Below are 14755 nucleotides of genomic sequence, written 5' to 3' on the forward strand. Positions count from 1 at the left end.
TTCTCTCTCTCTCTGTTCTCTCTGTTTTCTCTCTCTCTCTCTGTTCTCTCCTTTCTCCCTCAGGGTGTGCTGACCTAAACAGTCTGGAGTCTATGAGTCCCCAGGAGAGGAAGAGACAGGGTTACATCCACGAGCTCCTCCAGACAGAGGAGAGATATGTAGAGGACTTACAGATAGTCCTGGAGGTAGCTAAACACACACACACACGCACACATGCACACACACACACACACGTTGATGTACTCTACTGTACTCTGTGTGTTCAGGTGTTCCATAAGCCCATGTCTGAGTCTGGCCGTCTGACGGAAGCAGAGATGGTCATGATCTTTGTCAACTGGAAGGAGCTCATCGCCTGCAACACCAAACTGCTGAAGTACGTACAGTAGTACAGGGTGTGAGGGGGGGGGGGGTTCATCATGTATACAGTAGTACAGGTGTGAGTTTAGGAGGTGGGGGGGTCATGTATACAGTAGTACAGGTGTGAGTTTAGGGGGGGGGGGGTCATCATGTATACAGTAGTACAGGGTGTGAGTTTAGGAGGGGGGGGGGGGGGGGGGTCATCATGTATACAGTAGTACAGGGTGTGCGTTTAGGAGGGGGGGGGGGGGGTCATCATGTATACAGTAGTACAGGTGTGAGTTTAGGGGGGGAGGTCATCATGTATACAGTAGTACAGGTGTGAGTTTAGGGGGGGGGAAGGGGGGTCATCATGTATACAGTAGTACAGGTGTGAGTTTAGGAGGGGGGGGGTCACCATGTATATAGTAGTACAGGTGTGAGTTTAGGGGGGGGTTCATCATGTATACAGTAGTACAGGGTGTGAGTTTAGGAGGGGGGGGGGGGGGGTCATCATGTATACAGTAGTACAGGGTGTGCGTTTAGGAGGGGGGGGGGGGGGGGGTCATCATGTATACAGTAGTACAGGGTGTGAGTTTAGGAGGGGGGGGGGGGGGTCATCATGTATACAGTAGTACAGGGTGTGCGTTTAGGAGGGGGGGGGGGGGGGTCGTCATGTATACAGTAGTACAGGGTGTGAGTTTAGGAGGGGGGGTTCATGTATACAGTAGTACAGAGTGTGAGTTTAGGGGGGGTTAATTTATACAGTAGTACAGGGTGTGTGTTTAGGGGGGGGGGGGGTTCATCATGTATACAGTATGTTTATTTTTGGCCCAGGCGGTAAGAACATTTGGTATGTGCGTGTATGTGCGTGTGTGTGTGTGTGTGCGTGCGTGCGTGTGCGTGCGTGCGTAGTGCCCTGCAGGTACGTAAGAAGACTGGGGGCGTCAACATGCCTGTCCAGGTTATAGGGGACATCTTGGCGTCAGAGCTGCCTCACCTCCAGCCCTACATCCAGTTCTGCTCCTGTCAACTCAACGGAGCGACCCTGCTACAGAGTAGGACTGACAACCAACAGGACTTTAAAGACTTCCTCAAGGTGAGTGAAAAGACAGGGGGGGGGGGGGTATAGGGGAGAGTAGAGAGAGGGGGAGGACAGGGGAGAGTAGAGAGAGGGGGAGGACAGTGGAGAGTAGAGAGAGGGGGAGGACAGGGAGAGTAGAGAGAATGGGAGGACAGGGAGAGTAGAGAGAATGGGAGGACAGGGAGAGAATGGGAGGACAGGGAGAGTAGAGAGAATGGGAGAGTAGAGAGAATGGGAGGACAGGGAGAGTAGAGAGAATGAGAGGACAGGGAGAGTAGAGAGAATGGGGGACAGGGAGAGTAGAGAGAATGGGAGGACAGGGGAGAGGGTGAGGACAGGGGAGTGTAGAGAGAGGGGGAGCACAGGGAGAGTAGAGAGGGGGAGCACAGGGAGAGTAGAGAGGGGGAGGACAGGGAGAGTAGAGAGAATGGGAGGACAGGGGAGAGGGTGAGGACAGGGGAGTGTAGAGAGAGGGGGAGCACAGGGAGTGTAGAGAGAGGGGGAGCACAGGGAGAGTAGAGAGAGGGGGAGCACAGGGAGAGTAGAGAGAGGGAGAGGACAGGGAGAGTAGAGAGAGGGGGAGGACAGGGGAGAGGGTGAGGACAGGGGAGAGTAGACAGAGGGGGAGGACAGGGAGAGTAGAGAGAGGGGAGGACAGGGGAGAGGCGCCGACAGAGATGGCCGCCTCGCTTCGCGTTCCTAGGAAACTATGCAGTTTTTTGTTTTTTTACGTGTTATTTCTTACATTAGTACCCCAGGTCATCTTAGGTTTCATCACATACAGTCGAGAAGAACTACTGAATATAAGATCAGCGTCAACTCACCATCAGTACGACCAAGAATACGCTTTTCGCGACGCGGATCCGGTGCTCTGCCTTACAAACAGGACAACGGAGTGGATCCCATGCAGCGACCCAAAAAAACGACTCCGAAAAAGAGGGAAACGAGGCGGCCTTCTGGTCAGACTTCGGAGACGGGCACACCGTGCACCATTCCCTAGCATTCTTCTTGCCAATGTCCAGTCTCTTGACAACAAGGTTGATGAAATCCGAGCAAGGGTAGCATTCCAGAGGGACATCAGAGACTGTAACGTTCTTTGCTTCACGGAAACGTGGCTTACTGGAGAGACGCTATCCGAAGCGGTGCAGCCAACAGGTTTCTCCACGCATCGCGCAGACAGGAAAAAACATCTTTCTGGTAAAAAGAGGGGCGGGGGCGTATGCCTTATGACTAACGTGACATGGTGCGATGAAAGAAACATACAGGAACTCAAATCCTTCTGTTCACCTGATTTAGAATTCCTCACAATCAAATGTAGACCGCATTATCTACCAAGAGAATTCTCTTCGATTATAATCACAGCCGTATATATCCCCCCCCAAGCAGACACATCGTTGGCTCTGAATGAACTTTATTTGACTCTTTGCAAACTGGAAACCATTTATCCGGAGGCTGCATTCATTGTAGCTGGGGATTTTAACAAGGCTAATCTGAAAACAAGACTCCCCAAATTTTATCAGCATATCGATTGCGCAACCAGGGGTGGAAAGACCTTGGATCATTGTTACTCTAACTTCCGCGACGCATATAAGGCCCTGCCCCGCCCCCCTTTCGGAAAAGCTGACCACGACTCCATTCTGTTGATCCCTGCCTACAGACAGAAACTAAAACAAGAGGCTCCCACGCTGAGGTCTGTCCAACGCTGGTCCGACCAAGCTGACTCCACACTCCAAGACTGCTTCCATCACGTGGACTGGGACATGTTTTGTATTGCGTCAGACAACAACATTGACGAATACGCTGATTCGGTGTGCGAGTTCATTAGAACGTGCGTTGAATATGTCGTTCCCATAGCAACGATTAAAACATTCCCTAACCAGAAACCTTGGATTGATGGCAGCATTCGTGTGAAACTGAAAGCGCGAACCACTGCTTTTAATCAGGGCAAGGTGTCTGGTAACATGACCGAATACAAACAGTGCAGCTATTCCCTCCGCAAGGCTATCAAACAAGCTAAGCGTCAGTACAGAGACAAAGTAGAATCTCAATTCAACGGCTCAGACACAAGAGGCATGTGGCAGGGTCTACAGTCAATCACGGACTACAGGAAGATATCCAGCCCAGTCACGGACCAGGATGTCCTGCTCCCAGGCAGACTAAATAACTTTTTTGCCCGCTTTGAGGACAATACAGTGCCACTGACACGGCCTGCAACGGAAACTTGCGGTCTCTCCTTCACTGCAGCCGAGGTGAGTAAGACATTTAAACGTGTTAACCCTCGCAAGGCTGCAGGCCCAGACGGCATCCCCAGCCGCGCCCTCAGAGCATGCGCAGTCCAGCTGGCCGGTGTGTTTACGGACATATTCAATCAATCCCTATACCAGTCTGCTGTTCCCACATGCTTCAAGAGGGCCACCATTGTTCCTGTTCCCAAGAAAGCTAAGGTAACTGAGCTAAACGACTACCGCCCCGTAGCACTCACTTCCGTCATCATGAAGTGCTTTGAGAGACTAGTCAAGGACCATATCACCTCCACCCTACCTGACACCCTAGACCCACTCCAATTTGCTTACCGCCCAAATAGGTCCACAGACGATGCAATCTCAACCACACTGCACACTGCCCTAACCCATCTGGACAAGAGGAATACCTATGTGAGAATGCTGTTCATTGACTACAGCTCGGCATTCAACACCATAGTACCCTCCAAGCTCGTCATCAAGCTCGAGACCCTGGGTCTCGACCCGCCCTGTGCAACTGGGTACTGGACTTCCTGACGGGCCGCCCCCAGGTGGTGAGGGTAGGCAACAACATCTCCTCCCCGCTGATCCTCAACACTGGGGCCCCACAAGGGTGCGTTCTGAGCCCTCTCCTGTACTCCCTGTTCACCCACGACTGCGTGGCCACGCACGCCTCCAACTCAATCATCAAGTTTGCGGACGACACAACAGTGGTAGGCTTGATTACCAACAACGACGAGACGGCCTACAGGGAGGAGGTGAGGGCCCTCGGAGTGTGGTGTCAGGAAAATAACCTCACACTCAACGTCAACAAAACTAAGGAGATGATTGTGGACTTCAGGAAACAGCAGAGGGAACACCCCCCTATCCACATCGATGGAACAGTAGTGGAGAGGGTAGCAAGTTTTAAGTTCCTCGGCATACACATCACAGACAAACTGAATTGGTCCACTCACACAGACAGCATTGTGAAGAAGGCGCAGCAGCGCCTCTTCAACCTCAGGAGGCTGAAGAAATTTGGCTTGTCACCAAAAGCACTCACAAACTTCTACAGATGCACAATCGAGAGCATCCTGGCGGGCTGTATCACCGCCTGGTACGGCAACTGCTCCGCCCTCAACCGTAAGGCTCTCCAGAGGGTAGTGAGGTCTGCACAACGCATCACCGGGGGCAAACTACCTGCCCTCCAGGACACCTACACCACCCGATGTCACAGGAAGGCCATAAAGATCATCAAGGACATCAACCACCCGAGCCACTGCCTGTTCACCCCGCTATCATCCAGAAGGCGAGGTCAGTACAGGTGCATCAAAGCTGGGACCGAGAGACTGAAAAACAGCTTCTATCTCAAGGCTATCAGACTGTTAAACAGCCACCACTAACATTGAGTGGCTGCTGCCAACACACTGACACTGACTCAACTCCAGCCACTTTAATAATGGGAATTGATGGGAAATGATGTAAATATATCACTAGCCACTTTAAACAATGCTACCTTATATAATGTTACTTACCCTACATTATTCATCTCATATGCATACGTATATACTGTACTCTATATCATCGACTGTATCCTTATGTAATACATGTATCACTAGCCACTTTAACTATGCCACTTTGTTTACATACTCATCTCATATGTATATACTGTACTCGATACCATCTACTGTATCTGCCTATGCTGCTCTGTACCATCACTCATTCATATATCCTTATGTACATATTCTTTATCCCCTCACACTGTGTACAAGACAGTAGTTTTGGAATTGTTAGTTAGATTACTTGTTGGTTATTACTGCATTGTCGGAACTAGAAGCACAAGCATTTCGCTACACTCGCATTAACATCTGCTAACCATGTGTATGTGACAAATAAAATTTGATTTGATTTGAGGACAGGGGAGAGTAGAGAGAGAGGGGGAGGACAGGGAGAGTAGAGAGAGGGGAGGACAGGGAGAGTAGAGAGGGGGAGGACAGGGAGGGTAGAGAGAGGGGGAGGACAGGGGAGAGGGTGAGGACAGGGGAAAGTAGAGAGAGGGGGAGGACAGGGAGAGTAGAGAGAGAGGGGGGGAGTACAAGGGAGGTAGAGAGCGGGGGAGGACAGGGAGAGAGGGGGAGGACAGTGGGAGGACAGGGGAGAGAGGAGGAGTACGGGGGAGCTAGAGAAAGGGGGAGGACAGGTGAGAGAGATGGAGGACAGGGGAGAGAAGAGGAGTACGGGGGAGGTAGAGAGAGGGGAGGACAGGGAGAGGACAGGGGAGAGAGGGGAGGACAGGGAACACATCTAAATAGATTGAAGAGAAGAAGAATAGGACAGGAGAACATGCAGTGAGAGAAAGAGGAGGAAAGCGATGAATGAACTTCATGTATTTTCCTGATACATACCAACCTGCCGAGTTGTGCTGATTTATGCATGAAAAGTTGTACGTTCATATTGAAACAATGTGTTTCCTCCTTCAGAAAATCGCCACAGACTACCGCTGTAAAGGCATGCCCTTATCCAGCTTCCTGCTGAAGCCCATGCAGAGGATCACACGCTACCCTCTACACATCAAGAACGTAAGAGAGAGTAAACGTGTGACTGTGTGCTCATGATTACATGAACATGTCATTCAGCAGAAGCTCTTATCCAAAGTTACGTACAGTAGAGAGTGAATCGAACCCACAGCCCTGCCATGCTCGACCCACTGAGCCACGTGGGTCTATTTATCTATAGTACCTGGGTGTGTATTGGTATTGTGGGTCTATTTATCTATAGTACCTGTGTGTGTTTGGTATTGTGGGTCTATTTATCTATAGTACCTGGGTGTGTATTAGTATTGTGGGTCTATTTATCTATAGTACCTGGGTGTGTATTAGTATTGTGGGTCTATTTATCTATAGTACCTGGGTGTGTATTGGTATTGTGGGTCTATTTATCTATAGTACCTGGGTGTGTATTAGTATTGTGGGTCTATTTATCTATAGTACCTGGGTGTGTATTAGTATTGTGGGTCTATTTATCTATAGTACCTGGGTGTGTATTAGTATTGTGGATCTATTTATCTATAGTACCTGGGTGTGTATTGGTATTGTGGGTCTATTTATCTATAGTACATGGGTGTGTATTGGTATTGTGGGTCTATTTATCTATAGTACCTGGGTGTGTATTAGTATTGTGGATCTATTTATCTATAGTACCTGGGTGTGTATTGGTATTGTGGGTCTATTTATCCATAGTACCTGGGTGTGTATTGGTATTGTGGGTCTATTTATCTATAGTACCTGGGTGTGTATTGTGTCGGGAGTTTTTCCTAGCCACCGTGCTTCTGCATTCTCGTGTCGGGAGTTTTTCCTAGCCACCGTGCTTCTACATTGCTTTGCTCTGTGGGGTTATAGGCTGGGTTTTTGTAATGCACTTTGACATCTGCCGATTTTTAAAATGGGGCTTTATAAAACACATTTGATTGATTGCCAGATCCTGGAGAGTACCCAGGAGGAGCATGCAGACTGCGGGCCCCTGAGAGAGGCTCTGGAGCGGGCTGAGGAGCTGTGTACTCAGGTCAACGAGGGGGTCAGGGAGAAGGAGAACTGTGACAGGCTGGAGTGGATACAGTCACACGTACAGTGTGAGGGAGTCACAGAGGTACACACTCACATGTAGTCTCACTCGCTCACACACACACACACACACACACACACACACACACACACACACACACACACACACACACACACACACACACACACATTGTACACATACACACCGTATATATTCAGATAGTATCTCACTCACTCATACAAACACACACCATATACACAGATAATATCTCACTCACACACACACACACACACACACACACACATACCTCTGTAACCTGTGTCTCCCCTGCAGAACCTGGTGTTTAACTCTCTGACTAACTGCCTGGGGCCTCGTCAGCTGCTCCACAGTGGGAAGGTGTATAAGATGAAGGGCAATAAGGAGCTGTGGGCTTTCCTTTTTAACGACTTCCTGTTGCTCACCCACGCTGCCAGACAGTTCAGCTCCTCAGGACCGGACAGACTGTTCACCAGCAAGAACAGCACACAGCTTAAGATGTACAAGCCGGTGAGAGAGAGAGACACACACACACACACCACGAACATGCTGACACACACACACACACACACACCACGAACATGCTGACACACACACCACGAACATGCTGACACACACACACACACCACGAACATGCTGACACACACACACACACACACACACACACACACACACACACACACACCACGAACATGCTGACACACACACACACACACACACACACCACGAAAATGCTGACAGACACACACACACACACCACGGACATGCTGACACACACACACACACACACACACACCACGGACATGCTGACAGACACACACACACACACACACACCACGGACATGCTGACAGACACACACACACACACACGGACATGCTGACAGACACACACACACACACACAGACACGCTGACAGACACACCACGGACACGCTGACAGACACACCACGGACACGCTGACAGACACACCACGGACATGCTGACAGACACACCACGGACATGCTGACAGACACACCACGGACATGCTGACAGACACACCACGGACATGCTGACAGACACACCACGGACATGCTGACAGACACACCACGGACATGCTGACAGACACACCACGGACATGCTGACAGACACACCACGGACATGCTGACAGACACACCACAGACATGCTGACACACACACCACAGACATGCTGACACACACACCACAGACACGTTAGTTCCAAGTGGTTGATTTTGGCAAGATACAGAAACGACACTTCCTGTTGGAAAAGCGTCTCTCATCGGTGCCCATTTAAATGACATGCATCCCTGTCTCCATCACAATGGTTATGACTTGTATTATGTCAGAAAAAACTAAAACATTCTTTACCCCAGGATACTTCAACGGGTGACTATCATTCTTTACCCCAGGATACTTCAACGGGTGACTATCATTCTTTACCCAAAGATACTTCAACAGGTGACTATCATTCTTTACCCCAGGATACTTCAACGGGGGACTATCATTCTTTACCCCAGGATACTTCAACAGGTGACTATCATTCTTTACCCCAGGATACTTCAACGGGTGACTATCATTCTTTACCCCAGGATACTTCAACGGGTGACTATCATTCTTTACCCAAAGATACTTCAACGGGTGACTATCATTCTTTACCCCAGGATACTTCAACGGGTGATTATCATTCTTTACCCCAGGATACTTCAACAGGTGACTATCATTCTTTACCCCAGGATACTTCAACGGGTGACTATCATTCTTTACCCCAGGATACTTCAACAGGTGACTGTCATTCCTTACCCCAGGATACTTCAACAGGTGACTATCATTCTTTACCCCAGGATACTTCAACGGGTGACTATCATTCTTTACCCCAGGATACTTCAACAGGTGACTATCATTCTTTACCCCAGGATACTTCAACAGGTGACTATCATTCTTTACCCCAGGATACTTCAACGGGTGACTATCATTCTTTACCCAAAGATACTTCAACAGGTGACTATCATTCTTTACCCCAGGATACTTCAACGGGTGACTATCATTCTTTACCCCAGGATACTTCAACCGGTGACTATCATTCTTTACCCAAAGATACTTCAACAGGTGACTATCATTCTTTACCCCAGGATACTTCAACGGGTGACTATCATTCTTTACCCAAAGATACTTCAACGGGTGACTATCATTCTTTACCCCAGGATACTTCAACGGGTGACTATCATTCTTTACCCCAGGATACTTCAACAGGTGACTATCATTCTTTACCCCAGGATACTTCAACGGGGGACTATCATTCTTTACCCCAGGATACTTCAACAGGTGACTATCATTCTTTACCCCAGGATACTTCAACAGGTGACTATCATTCTTTACCCCAGGATACTTCAACGGGGGACTATCATTCTTTACCCCAGGATATTTTCTACGTATTCGCCTTCATCAGAGCCTTGTGTAGGAAAAGTTGGGAGGCATGTATGGCCTTTTGTTAAAGCTGAGCTGAAGCGTGTTTGGCTATAATTTCTATCTGTGTATAATGTCATGGTTATGAGAGGCTTATGAAGCCTGTGTATAATATGGTTATGAGAGGCTTATGAAGTGCGTTGTTTCCTCCTGTAGCCGGTGTTCCTCAACGAGATTCTAGTGAAGCTGCCTGACTCCTCCAGTGAAGAGCCCTTCTTCCACATCTCCAACATAGACAGAGTCTACAGCCTCAAAACAGAGAACATCAACGAGAGGTGTACACACACACACACACACACACACACACACACACACACACACACACACAAATGCAGTTACACATGCCACACACACTTCTATGCAGGCAGTCACACATTCCGTTGTTCTTGCTCACGGTGTGTTGTCCGTTCTGCAGGACGGCCTGGGTCCAGAAGATCAAGGCTGCGTGTGAGGACTTCTTCCAGATGGACAAGAAGAAGAGAGCAAAGGCCTACCAAGGTAGGCCTCCACACACACACGCACACACACACCAATAGTAAAATCAGTAGTTCTAGTAATAGTCGGACTCCTCCCCCTGTGTCTTCTGACTCCTCCCCCTGTGTCTTCTGACTCCTCCCCCTGTGTATTCTGACCCCTCCCCCTGTGTATTCTGACCCCTCCCCCTGTGTATTCTGACTCCTCCCTCTGTGTAATCTTACCCCTCCTCCTCTGTATTCTGACCCCTCTATATTCTCACCCCTCCTCTGTATTCGGACTCCTCCCCCTCCGTATTTGGACTCCTCCTCCTGTGTATTTTCACCCCTCCTCCTGTGTATTTTCACCCCTCCTCCTGTGTATTCTCACCCCTCCTGTGTATTCTGACTCCTCCTCCTGTGTATTCTGACCCCTCCTCCTGTGTATTTTCACCCCTCCTCCTGTGTATTTTCACCCCTCCTGTGTATTCTGACTCCTCCTCCTGTGTATTCTGACTCCTCCTCCTGTGTATTCTGACCCTTCCTCCTGTGAATTTTCACCCCTCCTCCTGTGTATTTTCACCCCTCCTCCTGTGTATTTTCACCCCGCCTCCTGTGTATTCTGACTCCTCCTCCTCTGTATTCTCACCCCTCCTCCTGTGTATTCGGACTCCTCCTCCTGTGTATTTTCACCCCTCCTCCTGTGTATTTTCACCCCTCCTCCTGTGTATTCTGACTCCTCCTCCTCTGTATTCTCACCCCTCCTCCTGTGTATTCTGACTCCTCCTCCTGTGTATTCTGACCCCTCCTCCTGTGTATTCTGACCCCTCCTCCTGTGTATTCTGACTCCTCCTCCTGTGTATTCTGACCCCTCCTCCTGTGTATTCTGACTCCTCCTCCTGTGTATTCTGTGTCTCCAGCTCGTTCTCTGAAGGCCAGTGGAATCGGCCGTCTGTTAGTCACCGTCCTGGGGGCCACTGAACTGAAGTCCAGCAAACCCAACGGTCAGGCTTATGCACATCATGCAGTACATGGTTTACCCACACAGCACACTAGTACCATCTAAACACACCATGGATGTTGTCATGGTATCACTGTAACTCTTGTACAGACTGTTCATCTTTTAAACACTGGTATGTAATAAAACCCTTCTCCTTTCACCTCCTCCTCCTTGTCCTCCCCCTTATCCTACCCTCCCAACCCTCCTCTCCTCCCTCCTCCTCTCTCCTCCTAGGTAAGAGTAACCCTTACTGTGAGGTAACCATGGGAGCTCAGAACTACACCTCCAAGACTCTGAGTGACACAGTCAACCCCAAGTGGAACTTTAACTGTCAGTTCAACATCAGAGACCTGTACCAGGAAGTGCTCTGTATCACCATCTTCCAGAGGGAGCAGTTCTCCCCTGACGGTCAGCACACTCACTCACACACTCACTCACACACACACTCACTCACACACACACACTCACACACACTCACACTCACACACACACTCACACACACTCACTCACAGTCACACACACAGTCACACACACAGTCACACACATAGACACACACACACACACAGTATTGTACAGCTAACCTTGTGGGGGACACACAATTCAGTCCCTTTCAAAATCCTATTTTTCCTAACCCCTAACCCGTACTCTTACCCTAACCCAAAAACATAACCTTAAACCTAATCCTAGGTCCTAACCCTTAACGTGATTCTAACCCCAACACTTATAAACCCCCTAGAAGCCCCCCTGATTCTAACCATAAACCCCCTAGAAATAACACTTGACCTCGTGGGGACTAACAAAATGTCCCCAGTTGGTCAAATTTTAGTTTGTTTTCTATCGGTAATGTGTCAGACAGCTAACTAGTCGCTCAGACGGCTAACTTGTTTCTCCTCTCGGCCGTTACCCAGACTTCCTGGGTCGTACGGAGGTTCCCGTGGCAACCATAAAGGAGGAGTTGGAGAACAAGGGGCTAGTGACACGCCGCTTGCCGCTCCACGAGGTCCCCACTGGAGAGGTGTGGGTCTGCCTCGACCTGCAGCTCTTCCAAAACAGTGCATCTAAATAAGGGCATCCTGGCCAACACTGGACGCCCAAATAAGGCCTTCTTGACCTGCAGCCACATGGGGAGGGACTTGTTATATATTGTATCTAACTGCTGGTCTCGGGTCAGATACTTATTAATCCTGCTAATGGTTAAGGTTGGGATCTGGGGTTGGGCTGGGGCTAACTTTTACCTGGAGCTGCAATGGTGATGGGGAACCCTCCCTCCTCGTCTGAGGTCAGACCATTCTTAGCAATGATCTGAGGACAGTTTAGTCTTTTAGGACAGTTTACTGGTGGTGAGCAAGGTTGGGTTAGTGTAAAGCTGATCCTAGATCTGTAGTGGTTCTATTTGTATCAGCACTAACGCCTATGCTCTCCTCTGCTACGGACTGGCTCCTCATTCTGCCAAGTTTTTATTTTGTGAACTCAACCCAGGCCAATGTTGGACGAAACTATTTATTTCGTCTTAACTCTATATTTGTTCAAGCTAAGATGTTGTTTGGGAAGGTAAATACCAGGACAAATGGGGAGGGAGGTTAGGAAAGTGTTTCCTGCCATGAAGGGTCTCACGTCCAGCGATAAACTATCTCAGGACTTGTTTTCCCCGCTGGGCGTTTTATATTACTGCATCATAACCGGCTGCTTTTCTGTTATCTCAGTCTGGTTAACGTCTAATTAACGGTCGTTTTAAAACCAACTCTCTTTCTTTGCAGTATAAATGTTCTGTCGACCTTAAGGAGATCTTGTTCTTTAGTTGTGGTGTAGTTGCCTCAGAAACACTCTAAAAGGAAAACGGGTCTTTAGTTGTGGTGTAGTCCCCCTCAGAAACACTCTAAAAGGAAAACAGGTCTTTAGTTTTACTCCACTCCTCCTATTCATAAAGAGGTTTAGACTCGGACTGCAGGAACATGTGCGTTTCCGTTTCGCTTTTTAAATCATAGTGAATAAGATGATATGGACAGAGGGGGACCTGATCCTAGATCAGCACTAGCCTGGTTCCAAATCGGGTTTGTGTTTTTGCCTACTCCAATGTCATTGTCAAGTCAGACTTCATGTTCTGCATGACGATTCCATAAGGAGTTGGCCAGAGAGCAGTAACAGACTGGCACCCAGGCTAGATCTGCACTGTTACTCTGAGACACAGTGAATATGGACCCAGAACCCTCCAGTGGCTCTATAACCACTAGCTCCACCCAGGGGTGTGGTCACAGAAGCCTCCAGTGGCTCTATAACCACTAGCTCCACTCAGGGGTGTGGTCACAGACCCTCCAGTGGCACTATAACCACTAGCTCCACCCAGGGGTGTGGTCACAGACCCTCCAGTGGCTCTATAACCACTAGCTCCACTCAGGGGTGTGGTCACAGACCCTCCAGTGGCACTATAACCACTAGCTCCACCCAGGGGTGTGGTCACAGAACCCTCCAGTGGCTCTATAACCACTAGCTCCACCCAGGGGTGTGGTCACAGAAGCCTCCAGTGGCTCTATAACCACTAGCTCCACTCAGGGGTGTGGTCACAGACCCTCCACTGGCACTATAACCACTAGCTCCACCCAGGGGTGTGGTCACAGACCCTCCAGTGGCTCTATAACCACTAGCTCCACTCAGGGGTGTGGTCACAGACCCTCCACTGGCACTATAACCACTAGCTCCACCCAGGGGTGTGGTCACAGACCCTCCAGTGGCTCTATAACCACTAGCTCCACTCAGGGGTGTGGTCACAGACCCTCCAATGGCACTATAACCACTAGTTCCACCCAGGGGTGTGGTCACAGAACCCTCCAGTGGCTCTATAACCACTAGCTCCACCCAGGGGTGTGGTCACAGATGACTGGTGAGCCGGAGTGGCTCTTATTTGTTTTCATCTATGTGACTATAACTATGCAGAGGCTTTAATCAGCCTTTCATCACAGCATTGTAATCAGTGTCTGAATAGTCACTTAGTAGCCTTTCATATTTTACCACATGAACAAAGAAAGGATCGTGAGAATAGTCTTTGAAGGATAAGAGTCCATTGAACTAATATATGTAAAACATTTATTTTTAATAATAATCATAAAAAAATGTCTAAGACAGGAATGGACATGATTTAGCTGGACAGCTACATTATACTGATCTACCAGAGATTTTCTTCTTAAATCATTGTTTTAATTTAAGCTGCACAAGTCTTCTATTGGGCTGTTATTCATTTGAGGTTGAACTGTAAGTCCTGTGGTGTGTCGAATTAACTATGTGTACTGATTTACTGTGCTAACAGAGTGCATAACTCTGTGTACTGATTTACCGTGCTAACAGAGTGCATCCTACTGCCTGACATGCAGAGTGTTCACAATGGGCACAGCACTCACTGATTCTGGGTTATCTGAGGATAATAAAAGGTGTTTAAAACAAACTGGCTAAGCGTGTTGCGTTTTATCTTGTTGCGTAGCAGTAGTAATACCAGTAGGTTAGTTTAGTGGTTTGAGTGTAGGCCTGTGACATGTTGAGGCATGTTTTTAGTCTACATTTGGGGCATTATTTCCAAAGAACCACAATGCATGAATCATCCGTATCAGCTTTGCCTC

At 48.8% G+C, this 14755-nt stretch overlaps 1 protein-coding gene across 1 annotated transcript in view; it reads left to right on the forward strand.

Annotated features, from left to right (window-relative positions):
- LOC139383714 (intersectin-2-like) overlaps window positions 1-13493 on the forward strand; it is a 76079-nt gene extending 62586 nt beyond the window's left edge. The window contains exons 29-39 of the mRNA XM_071128269.1: window positions 64-185; window positions 267-373; window positions 1252-1435; window positions 6120-6218; window positions 7117-7284; window positions 7534-7746; window positions 9852-9970; window positions 10111-10193; window positions 11068-11151; window positions 11382-11555; window positions 12056-13493. Of these exons, the coding sequence (XP_070984370.1) occupies window positions 64-185; window positions 267-373; window positions 1252-1435; window positions 6120-6218; window positions 7117-7284; window positions 7534-7746; window positions 9852-9970; window positions 10111-10193; window positions 11068-11151; window positions 11382-11555; window positions 12056-12213 (1511 nt within the window). The 3' untranslated portion in view covers window positions 12214-13493. The remainder of the gene's footprint in view (window positions 1-63; window positions 186-266; window positions 374-1251; window positions 1436-6119; window positions 6219-7116; window positions 7285-7533; window positions 7747-9851; window positions 9971-10110; window positions 10194-11067; window positions 11152-11381; window positions 11556-12055) is intronic.
- Window positions 13494-14755: the final 1262 nt, after the last annotated feature.

Source organism: Oncorhynchus clarkii, chromosome 25 (genome assembly GCF_045791955.1).
Source record: "Oncorhynchus clarkii lewisi isolate Uvic-CL-2024 chromosome 25, UVic_Ocla_1.0, whole genome shotgun sequence".
NCBI classification, from domain to species: Eukaryota; Metazoa; Chordata; class Actinopteri; order Salmoniformes; family Salmonidae; genus Oncorhynchus; species Oncorhynchus clarkii.